A 24,589-nucleotide genomic window follows, 5' to 3' on the forward strand; every position below is an offset into this window, starting at 1 on the left:
ATGCCCATCATCCCCTTTGGGGCTCTCCTGCGTCCTGTCCAAGAGGCTCACTCTTGGCGGATGTCTTCAACCATCTCAATCTTGTCTGCCTCAATACCGGCACCCCGACTTTCCTCTCGGACTCTACTCATACCTACTCCTACTTGGACCTCTCGATCTGTTCTACCACTCTTGCCCGTCAGTTCGAGTGGTATGTCCTTTCTGACACCTATTCGAGCGACCACTTCCCCTGTGTCGTTCGTCTCCTGCACCACACCCCATCCCCACGTCCTTCGAGCTGGAACATACTGAAAGCTGACTGGGGACTTTACTCCTCCCTGGCGACCTTTCCGGACCACGATTTTCCCAGTTGTGACAGTCAGGTCGAATACCTCACGGCTGTTATCATCAATGCTGCCGAACGTTCCGTTCCTCGTACTACTTCTTCTTCACGTCGCGTTTCCATCCCCTGGTGGAACGAGGCTTCTAGGGACGCTATCCGTGCTCGACGACGTGCTTTACGCACCTTTCGCCGCCATCCTACGTTGGCGAATTGTATTGAATACAAACGACTCCGAGCGCAATGCCGTAGAGTCATCAAAGACAGCAAAAAAGCTTGTTGGGCCTCTTTCACCAGCTCCTTTAACTGTTTTACTCCCTCTTCTGTCGTTTGGGGTGGCCTGCGCCAGCTGTCGGGCATTAAGGCCCACTCCTCGGTACCTGGCCTGACCTCAGGTAATGAGATCCTTGTTGAGCCTGTGGCTGTCTCCAACGCCTTTGGCCGCTTTTTCGCGGAGGTTTCAAGCTCCGCCCATTACCATCCTGCATTCCTTCCCAGGAAAGAGGCAGAAGAGGCTCGGCGACCTTCCTTCCACTCGCTGAATCTGGAAACTTATAATGCCCCCTTTACTATGCGGGAACTCGAACGTGCGCTTGCACTGTCCCGGTCCTCTGCTCCGTGGCCAGATGCCATTCACGTTCAGATGCTGGCACACCTTTCTCCGGCGGGCAAAAGCTTCCTTTTTTGTACCTACAATCGCGTCTGGACCGAAGGTCAAGTCCCCATGCGTTGGCGTGACGCCGTTGTTGTTCCTATACCCAAACCCGGGAAGGATAGACACCTTCCTTCTAGGTACCGCCCCATTTCTCTTACAAGCTGTGTCTGTAAGGTGATGGAGCGCATGGTTAATGCTCGTTTAGTCTGGATTCTTGAATCTCGACGACTACTTACTAATGTCCAATGCGGCTTTCGTCGCCGCCGCTCCGCTGTTGACCACCTTGTGACCTTGTCGACATTCATCATGAACAACTTTTTGCGAAGGCGCCAAACGGTAGCCGTGTTCTTCGACTTGGAGAAGGCTTATGATACCTGTTGGAGAGGAGGTATCCTCCGCACTATGCACAGGTGGGGCCTACGCGGTCGCCTGCCCCTTTTTATTGATTCCTTTTTAACGGATCGAAAGTTTAGGGTACGTGTGGGTTCCGTATTGTCCGACGTCTTCCTCCAGGAGAACGGAGTACCTCAGGGCTCTGCCATCGCGATCAATCCAATTATGGATTGCATTCCACCTAATGTCTCAGGCTCTCTCTTTGTCGATGACTTCGCGATCTACTGCAGTGCCCAGAGAACATGCCTCCTGGAGCGCTGCCTTCAGCGTTGTCTAGACAGCCTCTACTCATGGAGCGTGGCAAATGGCTTCCGGTTCTCTGAAGAGAAGACAGTTTGTATCAACTTTTGGCGATATGAAGCGTTCCTTCCGCCATCCTTACATCTCGGTCCCGTTGTTCTCCCATTCGTGGACACAACTAAGTTTCTAAGGCTCACGTTGGACAGGAAACTGTGTTGGTCTCCACATGCCTCTTATTTGGCGGCCCGTTGTACACGTTCCCTTAATGTCCTCAGAGTTCTTAGTGGTTCATCTTGGGGAGCGGATCGCACTGTCCTGCTTCGCTTGTATCGGTCCATAGTCCGATCGAAGCTGGATTATGGGAGCTTCGTCTACTCGTCCGCTCGGCCGTCCCTCTTACGCCGGCTCAACTCCATCCACCATCAGGGGATACGTCTTGCGACCGGAGCCTTCTACACTAGTCCTGTGGAGAGTCTTTATGCTGAAGCTGCCGAGTTACCATTGACCTACCGGCGCGACGTACTGCTGTGTCGGTATGCCTGCCGGCTGTTGGCTATGCCCGACCACCCCTCTTACGAGTCCTTCTTCGCCGATTCTCTTGACCGTCAGTACGGGTTGTATGTGTCTGCCCTGCTGCCCCCCCGGAGTCCGCTTCCGTCGCCTGCTTCGACAATTGGATTTTGCCCTCCCTACCACCTTCAGAGAGGGTGAGAGCCCGACACCACCTTGGCTCCAGCCTCCGTTTCCTATTTATCTCGACCTCAGCTCACTCCCGAAGGAGGGTACTCCGGCTGCAGTGTATTGCTCACGGTTTGTCGAACTTCGTGCTCGACTTGCCGGTCACACCTTTATTTACACCGATGGCTCCACAACTGACGATGGTGTCGGCTGTGCCTTTGTCGTCGGGGCCGCCACCTTTAAATACCGGCTCCTCGACCAATGTTCCAGCTTTACGGCCGAGCTTTTTGCTCTCCATCAGGCCATTCAGTATGCCCGCCGTCACCGCCATTCATCGTATGTACTCTGCTCTGACTCACTCAGTGCTCTTCAGAGCATTGGAGCTCCCTATCCGGTCCATCCCTTGATTCAACGGATACAGCAGTCCCTCCATTCTTTCGCTGATAATGGTGGTTCTGTCAGCTTTCTCTGGGTTCCCGGACATGTAGGAGTGCCTGGGAATGAGGCTGCGGATGCTGCAGCCAAGGCTGCAGTCCTCCTGCCTCGGCCAGCCTCCCATTGTGTCCCGTCATCTGACGTTCGTGGGGATGTATGTAAGAGGCTTGTGTCGTTGTGGTGGGATGCTTGGTCATCCCTCCAAGGAAACAAGCTCCGGGCAGTAAAACCGCTCCCAACTGCTTGGACAACATCCTCCCGACCATCTCGGCGCGAGGAGGTCCTTCTGACCAGGTTGCGGATTGGGCATTGCCGGTTTAGCCACCGCTACCTGCTCTCCGGTGACCCAGCCCCGCAGTGCCCTTGTGGTCAGGCATTAACAGTGTGCCATGTTTTATTGTCGTGTCCCCGTTTTAGTCAATTTCGTGTTATCCTGTCCCTGCCATCTACTTTACCGGATGTTTTAGCTGATGACGTTCGAGCAGCTGCTCGTATTCTGTGTTTTATAACTTTGACTGGTTTGTCCAAAGACATCTAACCTTTTTACTTCTTTTATCTTCATCTTTGTCAGGTCCTTCTGGTGTCCCCCCATCCCCTTGAGTTTTAGCAGATTCCATGTGCTCTAACACCAGTGACTGGGCGCTAATGACCTCAGCAGTTGAGCGCCCTTAAACCCTTACAAAAAAAAAAAAAAAAAAAAAAAAAAAAAAAAAAAAAAAAAAAAAAAAAAAACACCCGCTACCAACAACGACGTGCTTCCCAAGAAAAGGTCCTACAAAGTTGATGTGCCCCAGTAGATGTGGTGTAGTGGCAAAACCTTTATTCAAGGTATACCACATTGCAACACATGCAGTAGCTGGAGTATGCAAGGACACAACACCAGGGGGACAACCACTTGACAACTTGGCCTCTCTCTCAACAATATTGAGTTGGCCATATAGCAGGAAAAACGTATGCCACACTGAACCCGCTCCTCAAGGTGCACAGCGAGGCCACCGTGTCTGGACTGCTGAAACGACATTCCATAAATGTGGGTCGGCGTCTGTGGCAGCCATGGCCTCCTGCACCGTCAAAGGAAAATCCAGCAGTGTGCTGCAAGGTATCGTCCAATGCAAAAATGAGAGCCTCCTTTCAATAGAACTCCAGATTGGGTCCCACTGGTCGCCGTGGTAGTGCACCTGCATTAGCTTGATCACGGTGGACCAGTAACAAATGTCATAACAGTAAGTACTGAGAAAGAATGCCGACCTATGCAGTCGGTAGGCAATCATATCTGGTGGCTTATAAGGAGTGCCAAATAATGCAATCAGTGGCTTGTAGTCAATGATGAGTAGGAACTGCACTCCTTGAAGAAAAACAATTATACTTTTTAATGCCATAAATGATAGCCAGTGCCCTCTTTTCCACCTTTGAATAGTTATGATGTGTCGTTGAAAGTGTCTTTGATCCCTAAGTGATGGGCTATTCGGTGCCATCTGGGTTCCAATTTGACTAGACCACACCTATGCCATACTGGAACACAGAGTTCATAGTTTACCTCGTATAAAAGAAACTGGACAGGGAGCAGAGCACAAACACTGCTTGAAGGACTGAAAAGCCTGTTGACAGTCCACAGCCATGTGAATTTGATGACCTTTTGGGGAAGCCAGCTAAGAGGTTGGGAATGAACTTAACATAATAGGAAATTTTGCCCAAAAAGGACTGAAGCTCTTTCAGGTTCTTGGGAGCTGGCAGTGTGATGGTGGCCTTCACGTGCTCGCCCGTAGAATGAGGCCACCTTTGCCAATCACATGTCCCAAATAATGCACCTTTGGGGAAAAAGAATTACATATTTGCAATTTGCAATGAAGGTCATTCTGCAGGATGCAATGGAAAACCACCTGCAGATTTCGGAAATGCTCCTCTCGTGTTGATCCCATGACCCAGATGTCATCAAGGTAGTTGACACAGCAGAGAATGTTCTTAATCAAATGCTGAAAATATTTTTGATAAATTCCTGGGGCCGACAAAATTCCAGATGGCAAGCGATTAAACTGATAAAGCCCAAGAGGGGTTTAGAGCACAAAGAAATGCTGAGAAGCAACATCCAAGAGTAACTGCAGGTATGTTGTGTATGTCGATGTGGGAAAAATACTGGCTCCATATCAGCATTTCTAATAGTTCCTTCGGACACAAAATGGGATATGAATAATTGATAAATCGTGGGTTGACAATTTAAAATTGTTGCAAAGGCACATGGCACCATTTGGCTTCTGGATTATCACCAAAAGGGTGGCTCACTGACTAGATGAAATAGGGGAGATAACTCTTGAGTTCCTGCCTATAATGCAACTAGATCTTGAACTTCTCACACACGGTGAAGGGAATGGGGTGGGAGTGACAAAATTTAGGTACTGCTGACAACTTAAAGGAGATAAGGGCCTTGAAATTTTTTGCTAGATGCAAGGTATTCCCAAAAAGCTGGTTTTATGACTATTGTAAAGAGCCCATATCTTGATAGGTGGCCAATTGGGGCACCAAATGGAGTCTGTCAATGATTTGCAATTCAAAAACAGAAAAGGCATCTAACCCAAAAATATTCTGCACCGACAGTGAATTAACCACTAACAGTGTAAGTTGCCATCTTACATTCTTATAATGTGTTGAGATGGAGAATTGCCTCCACTTTGGAATTTACTGTTTGCTATAAGAAACAACTTGACATAGCAGCCATTGTAACACAAGGCAGCCCAAGAGCCTATACATGTATTAAGTTAATTAGACCAACCATTGCCCCTGTGTCTACCTGAAATTCGATCAGTCACCCATCCACAACTGACATTAGCAGAATACACTTAGGGCAGTGCTTGTGGGACATCGGAAATGGCCTCTACGAATCTAGGGAAAGCACTGGAGCCTCCAACAACCATCCTGCAGCTTGTCAGCTGCCACAAACTGATGCCAAATGACCTACTTTACAGCACCTACATGCAAGCAATCCTGTCTGATATGCACCAAATAACAATTGGAGCACCGACCGCTGACACTCATTGTGCGGAAGGATGGCCTTATGTTATGTTATGTTATGTTATGTTATGTTAACCAGGGACCTAGAAACGACAGAGAGACACCATCCCCGCCACAGCCGCAACCCCACGACGACTATCGCAGTCCACTTCACCCCTCCACTGCCCCACACCGAACCCAGGGTTATTGTGCGGTTCGACCCCCTGTGGACCCCCCAGGGAATGTCTCACATCAGACGAGTGTAACCCCTATGTTTGCATGGTAGAGTAATGGTGGTGTACGCGTATGTGGAAAACTTGTTTGCGCAGCAATCACTGACATAGTGTAGCTGAGGTGGAATAAGGGGAACCAGCCCACATTCGCCGAGGCAGATGGAAAACCGCCTAAAAACCATCCACAAACTGGCCGGCTCACCAGACCTCGACACAAATCTGCCAGGCGGATTCGTGCCGGGGACCGGTGCTCCTTCCCACTCGGAAAGCCGTGCATTAGACCGCACGGCCAACCGGGTGGGCAAGGATGACCTTACTGAGAACCCAAAAAAATTATTTTCAGCGGTCAAACTGCTTCAACTTACTTGTATTCGCTGAGCTCCATGTGAGGAAAGGTATGCAGTAGTGTGATGTCACTGCACTTTAATCATCAATGTCATCAACATAAAGTGGCTCAGGGAAAGACAGACATGTCTGGCTAACTCCGTGGGGCACTGGCAGCTGTGCACCACGCATATAATAGAGGGTGTACATAAAGTCCAGGAACACTTTCAATTACTTATTACACAAGAACTAAACATTGTACAGATGTCATATATTTTTATCTGCCCAGTGTCACATTGCCACAAAACCACCCAGATGGCAGAAATGTAACTTCTCTATCCAGCAGTGGCTTGACTCCAGAAGCCAGGGAGCTGGACCCTAGAAGAGGAAAGCAAACTCTACACGTGGGTCAGTCTGTGGGTAGCAGATAGTCCAGACGTCGTGTAGAGACAGACATGGAGAAAAGTACAAAATGCGAACAGTGTGAATGACTGAACACCTAGCACGCAGAACAAAGAACATGGCACAGTGTGAAGGCAGAATGCAAAATGGTCGATGTTAGCACAATAACTGATGAGCCTGGCCTTTTGCCGCAGGTAAGTAAACAAGTGAGTCAGCAGTTCTGCCCTTACTATGCTCCATGCATACTGCTCATGATAACTTGCCGCACTACTCTGTCATGAGACCCCTGCAGCTTATCTGCATCCATATTGATGTTCGCTGGTGGCAATACTAAAGTCAATAATGAAAACCATATGGTACTTTTTTTGTATCAACATGACACATTTGTCATATGGAACAACCTGTAGTATGAAGCATCGTGTTTCCTTTACCGTGCGGCGAGCAAATGGGACACACACAATTTTTTACCATCATATTATTTTGAAAAAAAGATCAACTTCTTTATCTGATATGAAACCATTGTACATATTTACTACATTTTCAAGAAAAAAATGGAAGAGCATACGGTAAAGAATGCAAAGGTCTCTCTGTGTAATTATTACGTCAAGAGTTGCATTTTCCTCTTTCTATCTACATCTACATCTATACTCCGCGAGCCACCTTACGGTGTGTGGCGGAGGGTACTTATTGTACCACTATCTGATCCCCCCTTCCCTGTTCCATTCACGAATTGTGCGTGGAAAGAACGACTGCTTGTAAGTCTCCGTATTTGCTCTAATTTCTCGGATCTTTTCGTTGTGATCATTACGCGAGATATATGTGGGCGGTAGTAATATGTTGCCCATATCTTCCCGGAATGTGCTCTCTCGTAATTTCGATAATAAACCTCTCCGTATTGCGTAACGCCTTTCTTGAAGTGTCCGCCACTGGAGCTTGTTCAGCATCTCCGTAACGCTCTCGCGCTGACTAAATGTCCCCATGACGAATCGCGCTGCTTTTCGCTGGATCATGTCTATCTCTTCTATTAATCCAACCTGGTAAGGGTCCCATACTGATGAGCAATACTCAAGAATCGGACGAACAAGCGTTTTGTAAGCTACTTCTTTCGTCGATGAGTCACATTTTCTTAGAATTCTTCCTATGAATCTCAACCTGGCGCCTGCTTTTCCCACTATTTGTTTTATGTGATCATTCCACTTCAGATCGCTCCGGATAGTAACTCCTAAGTATTTTACGGTCGTTACCGCTTCCAATGATTTACCACCTATGGCATAATCGTACTGGAATGGATTTCTGCCCCTATGTATGCGCATTATATTACATTTATCTACGTTTAGGGAAAGCTGCCAGCTTTCGCACCATGCATTAATCCTCTGCAGGTCCTCCTGGAGTACGTACGAGTCTTCTGATGTTGCTACTTTCTTGTAGACAACCGTGTCATCTGCAAATAGCCTCACGGAGCTACCGATGTTGTCAACTAAGTCATTTATGTATATTGTAAACAATAAAGGTCCTATCACGCTTCCCTGCGGTACTCCCGAAATTACCTCTACATCTGCAGATTTTGAACCGTTAAGAATGACATGTTGTGTTCTTTCTTCTAGGAAATCCTGAATCCAATCACAAACCTGGTCCGATATTCCGTAAGCTCGTATTTTTTTCACTAAGCGTAAGTGCGGAACCGTATCAAATGCCTTCCTGAAGTCCAGGAATACGGCATCAATCTGCTCGCCAGTGTCTACGGCACTGTGAATTTCTTGGGCAAATAGGGCGAGCTGAGTTTCACATGATCTCTGTTTGCGGAATCCATGTTGGTTATGATGAAGGAGATTTGTATTATCTAAGAACGTCATAATACGAGAACACAAAACATGTTCCATTATTCTACAACAGATTGACGTAAGCGAAATAGGCCTATAATTATTCGCATCTGATTTATGACCCTTCTTGAAAATGGGAACGACCTGCACTTTCTTCCAGTCGCTAGGTACTTTACGTTCTTCCAGCGATCTACGATAAATTGCTGATAGAAAGGGGGCAAGTTCTTTAGCATAATCACTGTAGAATCTTAAGGGTATCTCGTCTGGTCCGGATGCTTTTCCGCTACTAAGTGATAGCAGTTGTTTTTCAATTCCGATATCGTTTATTTCAATATTTTCCATTTTGGCGTCCGTGCGACGGCTGAAGTCAGGGACCGTGTTACGATTTTCCGCAGTGAAACAGTTTCGGAACACTGAATTCAGTATTTCTGCCTTTCTTCGGTCGTCCTCTGTTTCGGTGCCATCGTGGTCAACGAGTGACTGAATAGGGGATTTAGATCCGCTTACCGATTTTACATATGACCAAAACTTTTTAGGGTTCTTGTTTAGATTGTTTGCCAATGTTTTATGTTCGAATTCGTTGAATGCTTCTCTCATTGCTCTCTTTACGCTCTTTTTCGCTTCGTTCAGCTTTTCCTTATCAGCTATGATTCGACTACTCTTAAACCTATGATGAAGCTTTCTTTGTTTCCGTAGTACCTTTCGTACATGATTGTTATACCACGGTGGATCTTTCCCCTCGCTTTGGACCTTAGTCGGTACGAACTTATCTAAGGCATACTGGACGATGTTTCTGAATTTTTTCCATTTTTGTTCCACATCCTCTTTCTCATAAATGAACGTTTGATGGTGGTCACTCAGATATTCTGCGATTTGTGCCCTATCACTCTTGTTAAGCAAATATATTTTCCTTCCTTTCTTGGCATTTCTTATTACACTTGTAGTCATTGATGCAACCACTGACTTATGATCACTGATACCCTCTTCTACATTCACGGAGTCGAAAAGTTCCGGTCTATTTGTTGCTATGAGGTCTAAAACGTTAGCTTCACGAGTTGGTTCTCTAACTATCTGCTCGAAGTAATTCTCGGACAAGGCAGTCAGGATAATGTCAGGATAATTTATCCTAAATAACAAAACAGTCTTTTATTTTGAGACCTCTTAACTAAACCTAGCTAATATCTTCATTGATTGTCATTGAAATAGTTTTCTTTTGTCCAGAAAACAGTTTTATTCATAATATTATTAAGCTTTTCATCATTTACTTGTGACTGGTTTTTTTTCTGTTGTTCCGTGATTGTTGTTGTGTGTAGCAACTCACCTTTATTCATTAACAGTGCAAGGATATGGAAGAACTATGTTAGTGACATCAATGTGTTCTTGCTAAATTAAAATATATGTGAGAGGACTGTTGAATGGTCTGATATTGGATAGGAAACTACTATTAAGTATGAAATTTGAAGTTTAGCTATTGATGCACTTAGCACAAGTGAAGATCATTGGAAGGGCAGTCGGGCTTGGTGGTCTAGTGCTAAAGTTTTTCAGTCTGGCCTTACACCAGCCTTCACTTCTCAGTGATGTGGGAATGTGGAACTCCTAGCCAAACATCCCATACAAATTTATTTTACTTTATTGGAGAGCCAGTGGACATCTTAACTCTGCTGATTACTCTCTTCACTATTTAAGCAATGAAGCTGTCAGCTCACAAGAGTAGGCTTTGCAATTTTGGGAGAAATAATTAACACTAAAAAGCTGCCACAGTGCCAGGGATTGCATAATGGCTATTTGCGTTGAAGGGAAGCCATGTACTGTATTTACCCGAGTATAAGAAAACACTGAATATAAGATGACACCCTCTCCTCCTCCTCCCCCCCCCCCCCCCTTTTTCCATTTTTTAAGAAGCTCATCGAGAAAAATTTATTTTTTTAACATATTCTGACTAATCAAAACTACAAACTTTTATTGATTTAAGGTATCTGCCTAATAAGTTAACAATGCATCTAACATAAACTTGTGGCATTTATTCAATGTCTACTTTTTGATAGTACAAGGAGAAGTAAAATAAACAAAAAGAAATGGTTTACAGTAATTTTTATCGTAACTGCATTCTCTTTGTTTGCTATTGTCTTTGATATCATCATTTTTAACCATCATTGTCATCATCCTAACAGGAAATTGGTGAATCTTATAACTTCATTATCACAAATATTTGGCTATTTCTTCTGAATGTGTTGTGATTTCTGAGATTGTGGTTACAGTGGGACCAAAAAACCACCATTTTTTTTCTCAGCACATAATATTTTTACTTCTGTTCAGTGTGAGAATGGTACAATATCTCTTGCTGTCAAACATATTGTCTGCCCAGCGCACTGTCATTGGCTATGCAGAACTAGCAGCTGACACATCTTCTATCATTCCCTCATACCTCATATCCTCATACCTCAGTAGCCAAACCTTCAGTTACAAATTTAAGACAACCTCTATATTAATCTGTTAAACAACATAAAAAGTTGTCCTCAGCAGCAATAGTTTAATCTGCAAATATAAAACAACTCTATATTTTTCAGATGACAAATTTTGGAAAAGACCTCGTCTTATCATGGGGTAAATATGGTAATTACGCAAGTACGTACTCCAATATCCACTGAAGCTGGAAAGCTACAACAGTCTTCAACCTGACACCCTGTGTAAGTGGAACTGATGTTCAGGGAAGGCACTTCCCGTAATGCTCCAAAAGTTCTCAATTGGGAAGAGATCCGGCGACCTTGGTCGCCAAGGGTTTTGACAAGTATGAAGACAGGCAGTAGAAATTCTCGCTGTCTGCGAGTGGGCATTATCATGCTGAAATGTAAGTTCAGGGTGGCTTGCCATGAAGGGCAACAAAATGAGGCATAGAATATTGTTGACATGCCACTGTACTGTAAGGGTGCCATGGACGACAATGAAGAGAGTCCCGCTGTGCAATGGTACCCCTTACCATCACTCCTGGTTGTCGGGGCATATGGTGGGCAACAGTCAGGTTGGTATCCCACTGCTGTCCAGGACGTCCCTTGGACAGTGGTGCGATACCAACCTTAGTTATTGTTAGGGTGCCATTTCTGCGACAACTTAACTACTCTTGACTTCTTAAATCACAGGAAATGCTCTATACCTAATCTAAAGCAGACCATTCCAAACAGGAAAGCATTGGCGCTCCGGAGCACACACAGAAGCGGCTCAGATCTCGTGAGATTGGAAATGCTATTTAAAAAAATAAAATTCAATGTAATAGTATTAAATGGTGAAAATACGTGTACAGAAACAATTATATTTTGCTGCTCTTGTGCCAAGGCAGCTGAAAATGACGATGGTTTTAAACTGTTACTAGCACATTGCATAATTTATCGACAGTGTTTGTCTTTTTTTTTACTCACTGCTTGGATGTGTCAAATTTTGGAGCCATTCATGTCACCTGATGATTATATTATAGCTTACACATTCAGTCCTTGTCATTTCCAGGTGAAAATATTTACAGTATTAGGCCTACACTGCAAAACGCTGGCGCACCTGTGAATAAGTTAAACTGCCAGCAATAATTGACATTGGCTGGAAGAAATAACTCGTCTTCCGAAGAGTGACAACAAAATCAGTGGTTATAGAAATTAGGAGTCCATTTAGCTTTAGCTAAAAATAAGATTCAAATCTCGAACCTCACCTTTTGGCTGATTTATTGAATTAAGACCTAGCGATAAAGGAAATGTCTGTTTCATTCTCAACTAAACAAAGTTTTTCACACTTTAAAACATCCTCAACATTGGTCTAAATTACTAAGACAAAATTTGCAGTAGATTTCACAGTTAATACTTTCAATGTTAAAAAATAACTTTTTTTTCAGAGTTTAATGGAACTGCAAACGATTTCAAGATGTCTATATAAAAACCACTGTCCCATAACTTCAAATGTTAGGCACTGTTCCCTGTTAAGCAATACCGAGTTACAGTAAAAATGTTCAATTTTGTTACGAATTTCGGCCCTTATCTTTACTAATTGGCTGGTAAATTAAAAGACACATTATTATTTTGGATGATTTGAATATTTTGTAAGTTTTCAATGTGATCAGAATAATCTTTCACGGGCTATCGCAGTCACAGCTTGTTGGTGGTTGTGAGCCGTAGTTTGAAGTCCCACTTGTAATTAATTACAAGGCCCGCCGTGCCACCGCTCCGGCCGGGCTGTTTCACTGTTCACAAAGAGCGACAATGCTCGGTGGCTGCAAATGTTACTGTAGTGCACGCTAAAATTTAGGTAGGCACTTATGAGATCATCATTGCCTAGTTTAATAATATTGACGTGTTAGCTGTTGAATGTTCTTGTTGCAAAGAGTAAAAACTGAAAATTGAGCTCTTTAATATGAAAATTACAACAAAACAAATTGCTTGTTAAATATTTCCTTCTTTTACCTAATGCTACTTAAATGTTCTTGTTGGGAATAGTAAAAATACTAACAATATGTCGAGGAAATTCTTTACTATAAATATTACAATAAAAACTCACAGGCTTCAGATTAAATATTTTCATCTTCTGCTTGCTTCTGATTCAAATTCTGTAAAAGAAAGAATCAGATGAAAAAAAAGTAACTAATTCAGATAAACCCAAAAAATACAGTGAAGTAAGAGAAGCTGTACAAGTACCTTTTTAATTTGGAAGATTACTATTCAGGAACATGATGTCATCAATCGTCTGTGGCTTCAAAGATGTGCGTCGGTCCTACATTATTTGTCCCGCAGTAGAGAAGCTTCTCTCAGATGGCGCACTGGATGCTGGAATGCAGTGCACGAAGTATGCAAGTTTGGAAAGACACGGATAGACGTTTTCACGTCCATGCCACCAAGCTATCGGGTCGATGCCTTGCGAAAATTGGACTTTATCATTCGTATGCCGCAAAGTCAAGATCTTCTGAGGAATCTTCAAATTGATTAAAAAGTACGTCAGACTTCTGTTTCTTTGCAGGAATTCCAGATGTTGTTTCCTCCTTATCTTTTAACTGTGGCTAATTTCTCGCAACATAGTTTTTCGCTTCCTTTACAACTTCATCTTTTTCGGCACTGCTAAGTAATTTTAGGTTTTTATATTTTGGATTCAAAAACGTTGCAAGTTTATGGGTTACTGTTATGTCCCATTTGCTGATTAAAATAGATTTGGCTGTACTCTGTAAATCTATCAGAAATTGGCTGTCTCCATCATTTTTTTCAAGGAAGGAGAGAAGTTTTAACTTCCACAACACACATAAATAAAGCGTAGGGGTTTTGGAGGCTTTGAGATCACAAGAAGCTATTTTAAATGGTGTCAGAAAGGTTATTATATCTTCCAACATCCTCTTGTCTATAGAATCAATCAAATTATCTTGATTTTTCTCTGACAAAATTGACAGAACTGCAAACCATTGTGAATTAATAGACTCAAACATATCCAATTTACTGTTCCATCGTGTGTCTATATCTCCTTTCAATGACTTCTGAAGGCGATTCTGAAGACCAGATCTTTTAAAGAAAGTTGTGATAGCTCGACAGGAATTTATTAGTCACTGCACATCTCTTCTCATCATTCGCGTCTCCTCGAGTCGTGTGCTCCAGCACAGTATTAAGAATGTGTGCTGAGCACGAGAGCCTCTTGTATTGGCGAAGTGCTGCCACAATATTTGGACCTCTATCCGTAATGATCACGATGTTATTCACAGCACTGAATAAATCGAACGACCGTAGTATCTTAATTAATTCCAGTTTAATGTTTTCTTCTGTTTTTTTAATCTCACTCTCAAAATTTCTGGTGCACAACACTCGATCCTCAAGTTTCACTTCTTCATAATTAACATGATATGCAGTCACTCCCATATAGTTTATTTTACGGTACGAATCAGTCCATAAATCGACAGTTAGTGCTCCGCCTATATCTCTGAATATATTCTTCACTTCTGCGGAGACAGTTTCACGCAGACGATCGGCCATTTCCTTCAAATTTCTGAATATGGTGGTTGGATGAGGTAGCAGTTCCTTAGCACTCACTGCACCGTACTTGGCCCCCACATCAATAAGAAACTGTGCCGTCTCGAGAAATCCAGATCCACACGCAGCTTCGAATGGTAAAATGTCTTTGCTGACGAGATTGATAAGTTTTTCTGTTGCGGCTGTCTTCAAATTTGGCGGAACTTCAGGAACTTTCACGTCTCTCTTGGTATTTAAATAAGTAATTATGCTACTTTATCTAGCCTCACACAAATGTTTTAGCAAATTTGATGTTCCATTTTTGTGTCCAGTGTAGGAATATACATTTTTACATGCAAAACAAGGCACTATATCTTTTATCTTTTCGTTACCGTCAAATACGTATCCGAATTTTTTCCAAATAGGCGATTTCAATTTGTTTTCCTTCAGTAATGTAAAATCACCTTTTTTCACCTTACACAAAATTGTATCCATCGATATGGTGTTCATTTGAAGAAAGAACTCTCACTGATATTTGCTACGATGCATGTTGTCACTCGATCACTACAAAGCGCTAACTGAAGGCAGCGGAAAATTGCAATGGGCACCTGTCTGGTAGACAGTGGGCAGGTTTGCCACCCAGAGAGCACTTCACAGGCCACACAAAAGACACGGTCATGGAAACGGATTAGGTGCAGGTCTCTTGGGTACAGCTACGTCGGTCGTAGCCAGGGGCTGAGGACAACAGACATCCGCTCTACCCGGGCCCTGTAAGATTCCAAGAATGTCAACAGGCTTGAAGTTTTCAACCAACATTACAACATACGTACTGGGCAGATGCCTTGCTCATTATCCGCAGATGACCCGCGGATATCCACACCGGTCACGATTTTATCCGCCAAGTAACAAATACCGTGGATATATCCGCGGATATCCGCATCCGCACAGACCTCTACCCCTCTCTCTTCAAGGGTGTGGTTAGTCAAGATCCTTAGAGCACATCTTAAATTGCAGCAGCTGAATATTACTAACAAGTATGATTATAAATTTCACTGTTATGCACTGAACATTTTGTTTGTTACCTGGCAGAAAACATGTACCATCAACCACTTCAGTTTTCTCCATAGAAAAGTCAGGTAAGTGTTAAATTACTCAAGAAATCACTTCGAACTTTTTTTGAAGTATAATTATAATTTTTGCCGTCGTTCTTGTATAATCTATAATCTGTCAAAGAACGAAAATAAATATGAAAAAGTAGCCGTGAAGCTTGGTCTCGTTTAGCTTGTGTTACCCTTCAAGATATATCAAACGCAAATGTGCCAGTAAAAATTTAAATAATGGCATAAATGGCTGGCTGGTTTTCCAGTCCCAAAATTTTTCTAAGTGGCTAGTCTTCAGAGTGTTAAGTTTTGAAAGAGAGTCAAATGCTCCGTGATTTAAGAAAGTCATCAGACAGTCTCACACGAAACATAATTTGTCTTGCGTAAAAGGAAATTTTGTGAGGAGTAATGCTTCCCAAACCACCATTCGCAATATTTTCCTACAACCTGTTAGAAATGTAAGTAGTTGTGACATGACACTCATTGAAAGCAGTTTGTTGTTACGAAGTATTACATAATCTTCATTCTAAATTTTGCTGTCGGCAGACAGTTGTGTGTGCACTGTGTTTTGTTGTTGTAAATGGCACATTTTCTTTGCAACTAAAGTTTTATTTTCATGTTATCCTCTCATTTGTTATTGCTGCTGTATTTTTCTGCAGTAGCTGACTAAAGTGGAATTCTTTGTTACTGTATCAGTTCTTACCAGGCAAAATATTAAAAATTTAACTGAAAACTAAAACAATAAATAATTTCCAGAGTGCTAAAAAATTCCCTGGTTTTTCCCAGTTGTCCCAGGTCATTATGTGACCTGTAGTAGTCAATGTTAACACAAGGAATCAAAAGCATAAACTATTCTTGGACACACCGGTACATGATACAGAAATGCTTGAATGAGTTATGGAAGCGAGTTCATGTCAGAAGCCCCAAGAGTTGTTTCCAGCTGAACAGTTAAGGGGTAGAGTAAGAATGTAACCATGTATACTATCTGCAAACATCTTTTCCCAATGACAGTATGTATGAAACCAGGCATAGTTATTTCTTTATTTCATGAATTACTTTTCACTAGTTTGCATGTGTCCGCTGCTCGTGGTCTCGCAGTAGCATTCTCGCTTCCCGAGCACGGGGTCTTGGGTTCGATTCCCGGCGGGGTCAAGGTGTTTCACCTGCCCCGAGATGACTGAGTGTTGTTGTGTCTTCATCATCATCATCATCATCATCATCATTCATCCTCATTACGGTTGGAGGCAGGCAACGGCAAACCACCTCCATTCGGACCTTGCCTAGTACGGCGGAGCGGGTCTCCCACATCTTACCCTACGCTCTGACAAGAAGCATGGGACTTCATTTCCAGTTTTCATGTGGTATTCCATCATATACTTCTTATACTCATTTATATTACTTACATACCGTTATATTGCTTTATATACCATTTCATTTTTAGGGTTCTGTTACCTTAATCAGTAAAAGTGGAGCCCTTATAGGCTCACTTTGTTCTCCATCTATCTGTCAGACTGTTGAAAACCCTTTTTCTCAGGAACAAGTAAATATAACAAGTCGAAATTTATCGTACCGTGAGGTCTATGGTCTCTTAGCAGTGTAATAAATATTAGCTTCTAAGTTGATCTAATCGAGAGATATGGCCATTTATGTCATATACTTTGGTACTCACAAATTCATTCATTAAAACCTATAGAGTACTTCCGGTTGGTCTAGAATCATGAAACTTTGCAGGAAGCCAGTATTCACAGTAAAAGCAAAGACAAGAATTAGGAAATTGTTAATGTTTAATTATATCACATAAAAAAATTTTCTTTTCTCATTTGGTATCCAACTTTAAATTAAAACATTTTCAAAAGCCTTGAGATCCCTGGGATTAATATCTTGTCATTATCAATGTTAACAGGCAAAAATTGTTGAGATTCTCAATTTCTGGAATGACTGAACCGTCTATATACATAGTTAAGTTTTGTATGGAACCATCGAAGTGCAAGTCCTACTCACACCTGGCCAATTATTATTATTATTATTATTATTATTATTATTATTATTAGGAGGCATATTTTAAAAATACTGATTGTGAGATATCATGTTAGGTTTCGTAATGCCACAAAAAATATAACACTTTGAATATTTACACTTCAAAAATTACTGGGCATACCAGAGGACCAGTGAAAATAATCATTAGCAAAAACTTTATGACCAGCCATATAATAACGTGTTCCTCCAAATTCAATACACAGAACTACTGCAGTTAATTGTGGAATGAATTTAGCACATTGTTGTTATGTGACAGAGGATGCCAAACCTCTTTGCAAAGATCATACGATATCTGTAGATAATGAGAATCTGTTTTTTGTTTTCTCATCTGGCATCTCCAACTTATTTGATTGGGTTGGGAGCAAGAGCCTCATATAAAATTCATTGTGCTGCACAAACTTCTACAAAATGTTGAACTCTTCTTGGGAATTGAGGGCATCATCTATTGGAGTTCAAGATTATCATATGTCACAAACATATTACATTGTGGGTTTGTCAGTAAACTTAGAATTAGAAATCGTGAATCATGCACTAAAATTCCTGTAACTTGCAATGCTAGAGTTGTTAACATGTTAAGAAAGAGTTAATTTTATTTATATTTTTATGGCATTTTATTGGAAAAGTGATTGTAACAAAAGTATTGTTGTGTAAAAACTGAATCTTTATAAGCCCAGATTATTTGAAATCTAAAAATTTTTCATGAACAAGCAGGTAAAACAATGTAGACAAGTGGAAAGTGTACGTTAAACAGTAATTGAAAAATATACAATCCGTCACCTACAAACCATCAGCAAAATGTCACTTAGCAGCAGTCTGCATGCACAAAACAGAGTTCTCAAGAGGGCCTCGTTGTAGCACCATTGCTACATTCCTGGAGATTGACACTCAGATTGTTCCCTGTTTATTAACTTTCTTCACTTTGTTTCAGTCACCAGAAAACAGTGATGAGGGTGAAGTGACAGCCCATCAGCATCAGCAGGCAGCAACTGTAGCATTTGCAACTGCTGGTCCTGGCCAGGAAATGCTTCTACACTTCAATTTCAATAAAGAACGAGATGGGTTTCTGAGATCAGAAGATCAAGCTGCCTTGCAGAGGTATAATATTTGTACTAAAGGCTCCCACGTGCATGTAAATAGATCCTCCAGCGCTAGGATGTCTGTACCGAAGCTAGATAAAAAGCTTGTCGTGCTTCTACAGCTTCATCTGCAGGGAGTTTGTCATACTGTTCAACTGGGCTGTAATGCTGCATGTGCACTTCTTTCACAATTGCATGCTTGTCTGTTGGTTACAGGATGTGGTCACTTTGTGCTAAACATTATTTCTTCTTCTTTTAAACATTTATTACCTTCAGTTTGCTTTCAGTCCTCTGAGCATTGTTGAGTCTAACATATCCATGTCCTTTATTGTAAGCTTGCAAAGAGACCAGGCAAGTGCTTCTTCAGACAGTTGCATTTAAATCAATATTCATATGTTCAGTTCATCAGTTAATTTGAAACAAAGATATACTTTAACTTCTTGTACTATTCATGGTCATCTTTGTGATAAATGAAAACTGCACTTGGAAGAACCAGAAACTGTAACAGAACTATTAAAAGTTATTTCTACAGGCAATAAAGATAAGAAGAAACAGAGGGTAGAGAAGTGGTCCCAAAAGTACTTGCATCAGTAGTAATGAACACTTTTTATATCAGAGTGCCAGGAGCACTCCAGCTGCACATAGCCTGGTGAAAGGTCTTTTAAGTATTTGGTTGAGCCTTGTTTTTTAAATAAAGCTGTACATAAGCTCCCACTCTGCTGGCTGTCCATTTAGGAATTTATCAGAAAAAATATGGAATGGACAACACATACAACAGATATTTTGTGACATTAAGAAGCAGGTAAATATGTGAACTTCACTTGTGTGAAGGACACAGGGAAAACATGAAACTTCCTGGCAGATTAAAACTGTGTGCCGCGCTGAGACTCAAACTCAGGACCTTTGCGTTTCGCGGGCAGAAGTAAAGTTGTGAAGACGGGGCGTGACTTGTGCTTGGGTAGCTCAGTTGGTAGAGCACTTGCCCACAAAAGGCAAAGGTCCCGAGTTCGAGTCTCGGTCTGGCACACAGTTTTAATCTGCCAGGAAGTTTCATATCAGCACACACTCCGCTGGAGAGTGAAAATCTCATTCTGGAAACAGGCAAAACATGTTGCTGGAGGAGGAAACATTGGGGTTTCATGTTGTTAATGTAAATTACAAAAGTAGAAAGTTAATGAAGTCAACAGTGTGTTGACAAAAAAATCCAAAGAATGGTAATAACCTGTTTGGGAAACAGACATTGGGGTCAGAACAGTAGACGTGAAAAAATGTGGTTTAAAATTCTACTCTGAGCAGTGCAGTGTCATCAGAACTCAAAGAAACATGTTGTCAATTATCCATTATGGGCTTATTCATCTGTTTAAAAACCAGAAGCTGTGGGCACAGGAAAGAAATATAAATAAGCAGAAAAATAATTTCATCTATCTATATGAAAGTTAAATTACAATAGTTCTGGGAAACTATATTAGGACAGTACTAGAGAGTAAGAAGTAAAAGGTAATATGGAGTCTGGACTAGGAAGAAAAAGTAATGAAAGAAGAAACAGCATTCTAAAACTCAATGAAATCTCATATAACTGAAACATGCTTATTGTTTTAAAAATCAGAACATGAAATAGTCAAACATACTTCTCAAAATACACTGTTGGCCAACATTTTTTAGTAAATTGAGTTTTCATTTGCATGTATATACTACAATAACAGTAGTACAAGATGAAATATAGAAGGTCAAATCAAGAAAATGTGGATTACTGGAATATAAAATATGATTGGTGTGAGATTTGTTTTGATGCTCTGAAGGTTACATCTAAGGTAAAATATGGGAAGAAGTGCATCAGGTGACCAGAGAAACCACAAGAAAGAAATAACTAAAACTACTTCAGAAATTAAAGATGTGAAGAAAGATGAAGGTAGATCACTACTGTCCTGACTACTCGCAGATGAATGTCAAAGTGCTATGGAGCGCTCATTGGAGCACGTGTATATATTTTGGACATTTAGAAAAGTAAGAAAGGGGCTTCATCACCAGCTAGATAGGCTTGGTTTTTACGTGGACTGTTCTACCTGTACTGTCTAATGTGACTGAGAACGGTGGGAATGCTGTGCACTGTGTAAATGCCAGACAGATTCTGGAAGATATAATTTTTTTCTAGCCTTGCACTCTATTGTTCATCATTTGTCAATGACATATGGAATATTGGTTTTAATGAGAATAAGTCATTCAGGTGCGTTTCAGACAGCTACATGAGCAATAAAATTTCAGCTAATAGTATTGAATTAAATATACCTTCTAGATGTTCTCTCCGACACCTCCCATTAATTTTATTACACGTACAGGTTTGCGAGCACATCTGGTACCATCGAAGCTACATCACGTAATAATTAGTAACAGAACTGGGGTGTTGTCTGGACATCATGACCATTGAACCATGTATCCAAGGCAACACAGAAACAAAGATTTGGTGCGAAACCTCACATTGCCAGAAAGATGGCACAGTATTTTGGAACTTCTATTAACCATGATTTTCAATCTCTTATAATTGACATTCATGGAATGTACATCCAGTAAGTCTGCAGAAATTTGAAACGTCTGTTTGCTGCTTTGGCTGCTGATTCTTTTGTCCTGTTACCTGTTGAATATGTTTAGGATCGTATGGTGAGGAAACATCTGTCAGCTTCTCATATGAAGGATTTGGGGTGTCAGTTGCAGTGGCACGATTTTCCTGAAGAGCTCACCGTACATATTCTGTATGTCTCCTCATCAAGGGGACTGAGTGAAGGGGCATGGCAATTAGCACACTGAACTCTAATTCGGGAGGATGTTAGTTCAAATCCACCTGCAGCTATCGGGATTTCAGCTTTCTGGGATTTCACTAAATCGCTCCTTTGAAAGGACATGGCCAATTTCGTTCCCCATCCATGAAACATTCCAAGCTTGTGCTCCATCTCTCATGAACTCTATGTCAGTGGGACATTTTTCATTTGATAAGAAAACCTCTTATTTGCTCTTGTATCCTTCAACTATTGTGAATGCCATATTACTAGAGATGACAGGATGGCAATAAATTTTAATTTTTTGTGTAATATTAGGAGATGTCTGAGTTTGTAAGTGAAGTCATTATATTGTTATACCCTGCATACAGTTCAGTGTCATACCTATTGGGGTAGCTGAAAATCTATTGTATACCATAAAGCAGTTGTGCAAAAGAGCAAAGTAAGTGAATGGCACCAATGACCCAAAAGTAAATTCAGAAGGAGAAGTAGTTCTCATTGTACTATCCCCAGTTTGGTTCCATTACATGTGTTGTATGTAATTTGGACTTCACAGGAAAGGGAAAAGTGTGCTCCTCAACTCCTACAATAGGAAAAAATGCACAAGAATCTTATTTATTTTAAAAAATAAGTTCACATGTAGGTGATTAGCTTATAACTTTTTACTTTCAACTTTTAATTAGTACTATTGCTGTATTATTTTTAAAAATACAGTCTGTAAAGCTACCATGTACAACATTTGTCAGGCAAATACGATGAGAAATAACATTTTCCTTTGAAAGTTCTTATTCCTTGATAAAGTCTCATTTTATGCCCAGACAACTTAAGACGAAAATTAGGTACAACCTGAAGCATGTACTGCCTTATTTTTTTTATCTTGACACCCCTCTCTATAGCAAACATTTAGCACTGACAGTTTCACAACTGGTTATAGAATATTGTAAAATTTTCATCTCTATGTCACTACAAAAGTTGTGCCGTAAGGAACAAAAAAAACCTCATTTTTTGCTCAATACAAACTGTTCAATCCCATTGTTGATAATTTCTGGGATTTATTCGATTCATACTTGAATTCTTTCATTACATTTGTCCGATTGTTCCACCTCATAATTCAGTGCATTGATAATCTTTATTTTTGATACAGGAGACTAATTACGACCATAATTGACCAAGGCAATAGAGCTGGAAACAAGTACCATGAATGATTTTTTTTTTAAGGCTGTTGTTTTAACGTCACAAGGCGCATGTAATTATGATTACACATACACAGTGATAATGAAAAACAATTATCATAAATTTCATTCACTTGTAGTGGCAATTCAAAGCCATTGTTGGACACGAACAGTTTCAAGCAGTAAATAGCTTATGTCATCCACCTCGCAAGATCGATAGCCCTAGAGTATTGAAAGATATTCCACAAGCTACGGCAACAAGAGACATCACAGTTAATTTTAAAACTTAGTATAATCATCTCTAATCTCTAGAAAATGAATCGCACGCTTCATACACCACAATCACAATATAGAAACTTTAGTTGTTCCAGTATCACCACTGTAAACAGTCTTATGCTGCCACCATTTGATTTAAGGGAAAAACATGGAAGATAAAAGGAAACAGGAGGGAGGGGGGGGGGGTTAAGACTGCTATTCATTTCACCTATTATATACAAGGGGGGATCAAATATAAACGGTATTTTTGTTCCTGAACATCAACAGTTGGTAGGACTAGCCCCACGCTTCTGCTATGCTTAGGCAGGACCGTTAGAAGTGAGGAGAGCGTGCTGTCAGATATTTCCACCATTTTGTCAGTAATGCTCACGACATCTGAGCAACAGGTGCACCTCTCCATTGTGCAGCGCATAGTTATCAAATTTCTTGGTCGTGAAGGAGTTACAGTGGTGGAACTTTGCCAGAGATTAACTGCACAGTTCGGGGTTGAAACATTATCTAGGACACATGTGTTTGCCTGGCATAAAAGGACAAGAACACATGGCAAATCAGAAATATGATTGCCATCCTCGGACCAGCATTACAGACAAAAACATTTGTGTGGTTAAAGACATTATTGATGATGTTCGATGGGCAAGAGTATCAGAAATTGCACAAAAAGTTGGAATCCGTTATGGGAGCTGTCAAGCAAACATCACAAACGGCCTACAGTTCTGTAAAGTGTGTTCCAGGTGGGTCCATCAACTTTTGACTGAAAATCTGAAGTTGAGACGTTAGGAAGTCTGTCAGAGGCTTACAGCAAGGTTTGTGGAAGACAGTTATGTATTTTTGAGTGAGATAGTCACCTACAACGAAACATGGATTCACCACACACTCCAGAATCCAAACAAGCCATTAAAGAGTGGCAGAGGAAAGGGGAGACAGCACCAGTGAAAGCCAAGACTCCGCCCCCCCCCCCCCCCCCATCAGCAAGGTATTTTGCTGATTTATTTTTTGCATGAGTGATGCACAATCAATGCTGCTTACTACTGCAAACTGTTGAACAAGGCGAGAATTGCATATCACTGCAAAAGACAAGACCAATCAATTCGACAGGTCATCCTCCTCCATGACAATGCATGAACTCATACTGCTGCTCTAACTTTCTCCAAGCAGCACTAGACTACACTTGGTCATCCTCCTTATAGCCCAGACTTATCGCCCTGCGATTTCCATTTATTCACACCGCTTAAAGAAGCTCTAGGAGGACGACGATTTGAAGATGACAAGAGTGTGGAAGACTTCGTGCGCAACTGACTGGTGACACGACCCAGTTTTTTTTTTATGATGAAGGCATCAAAAAGCTGCCCATAAGCTGGGACAAATGCACTGCCAAATCAGGAGACTGTGGAAATATAAATTATAATTGACTTGATTTTTTTCAATAAATGAATTTAAATAAAAAATAAAATCCTGTTTATATTTGACCTGCCCTCCTAAAATACAAAATTGCACTTACCGTATGGAATTTGTTATAGAAGTGCCACGTTACATTACAAGAAGACAAAGCACAAAAGGCACTCCACACTTTTACATATCTTGATAAAAAAACACACGATTGATAAGATGCACACAGTTGATATCATCCGCATACCATCCATGCATATTGGCATCGAATATAATTCTTCCTAGCTTACCGCACAGCGCTATGCTACAGGCGGAGTGTTAACATAG

General features: G+C 41.4%; 1 protein-coding gene across 1 annotated transcript in view; it reads left to right on the forward strand.

The window, feature by feature from the left end:
• Positions 1-24,589, forward strand: part of LOC126470535 (zinc finger protein 85-like) — a 91,109-nt gene that overhangs the window by 56,428 nt on the left and 10,092 nt on the right. Inside the window, exon 5 of the mRNA XM_050098461.1 lies at positions 18,510-18,676. Within this exon, the coding sequence (XP_049954418.1) occupies positions 18,510-18,676 (167 nt within the window). The remainder of the gene's footprint in view (positions 1-18,509; positions 18,677-24,589) is intronic.

This window comes from Schistocerca serialis, chromosome 3 (assembly GCF_023864345.2).
Source record: "Schistocerca serialis cubense isolate TAMUIC-IGC-003099 chromosome 3, iqSchSeri2.2, whole genome shotgun sequence".
Lineage (NCBI taxonomy): Eukaryota > Metazoa > Arthropoda > Insecta > Orthoptera > Acrididae > Schistocerca > Schistocerca serialis.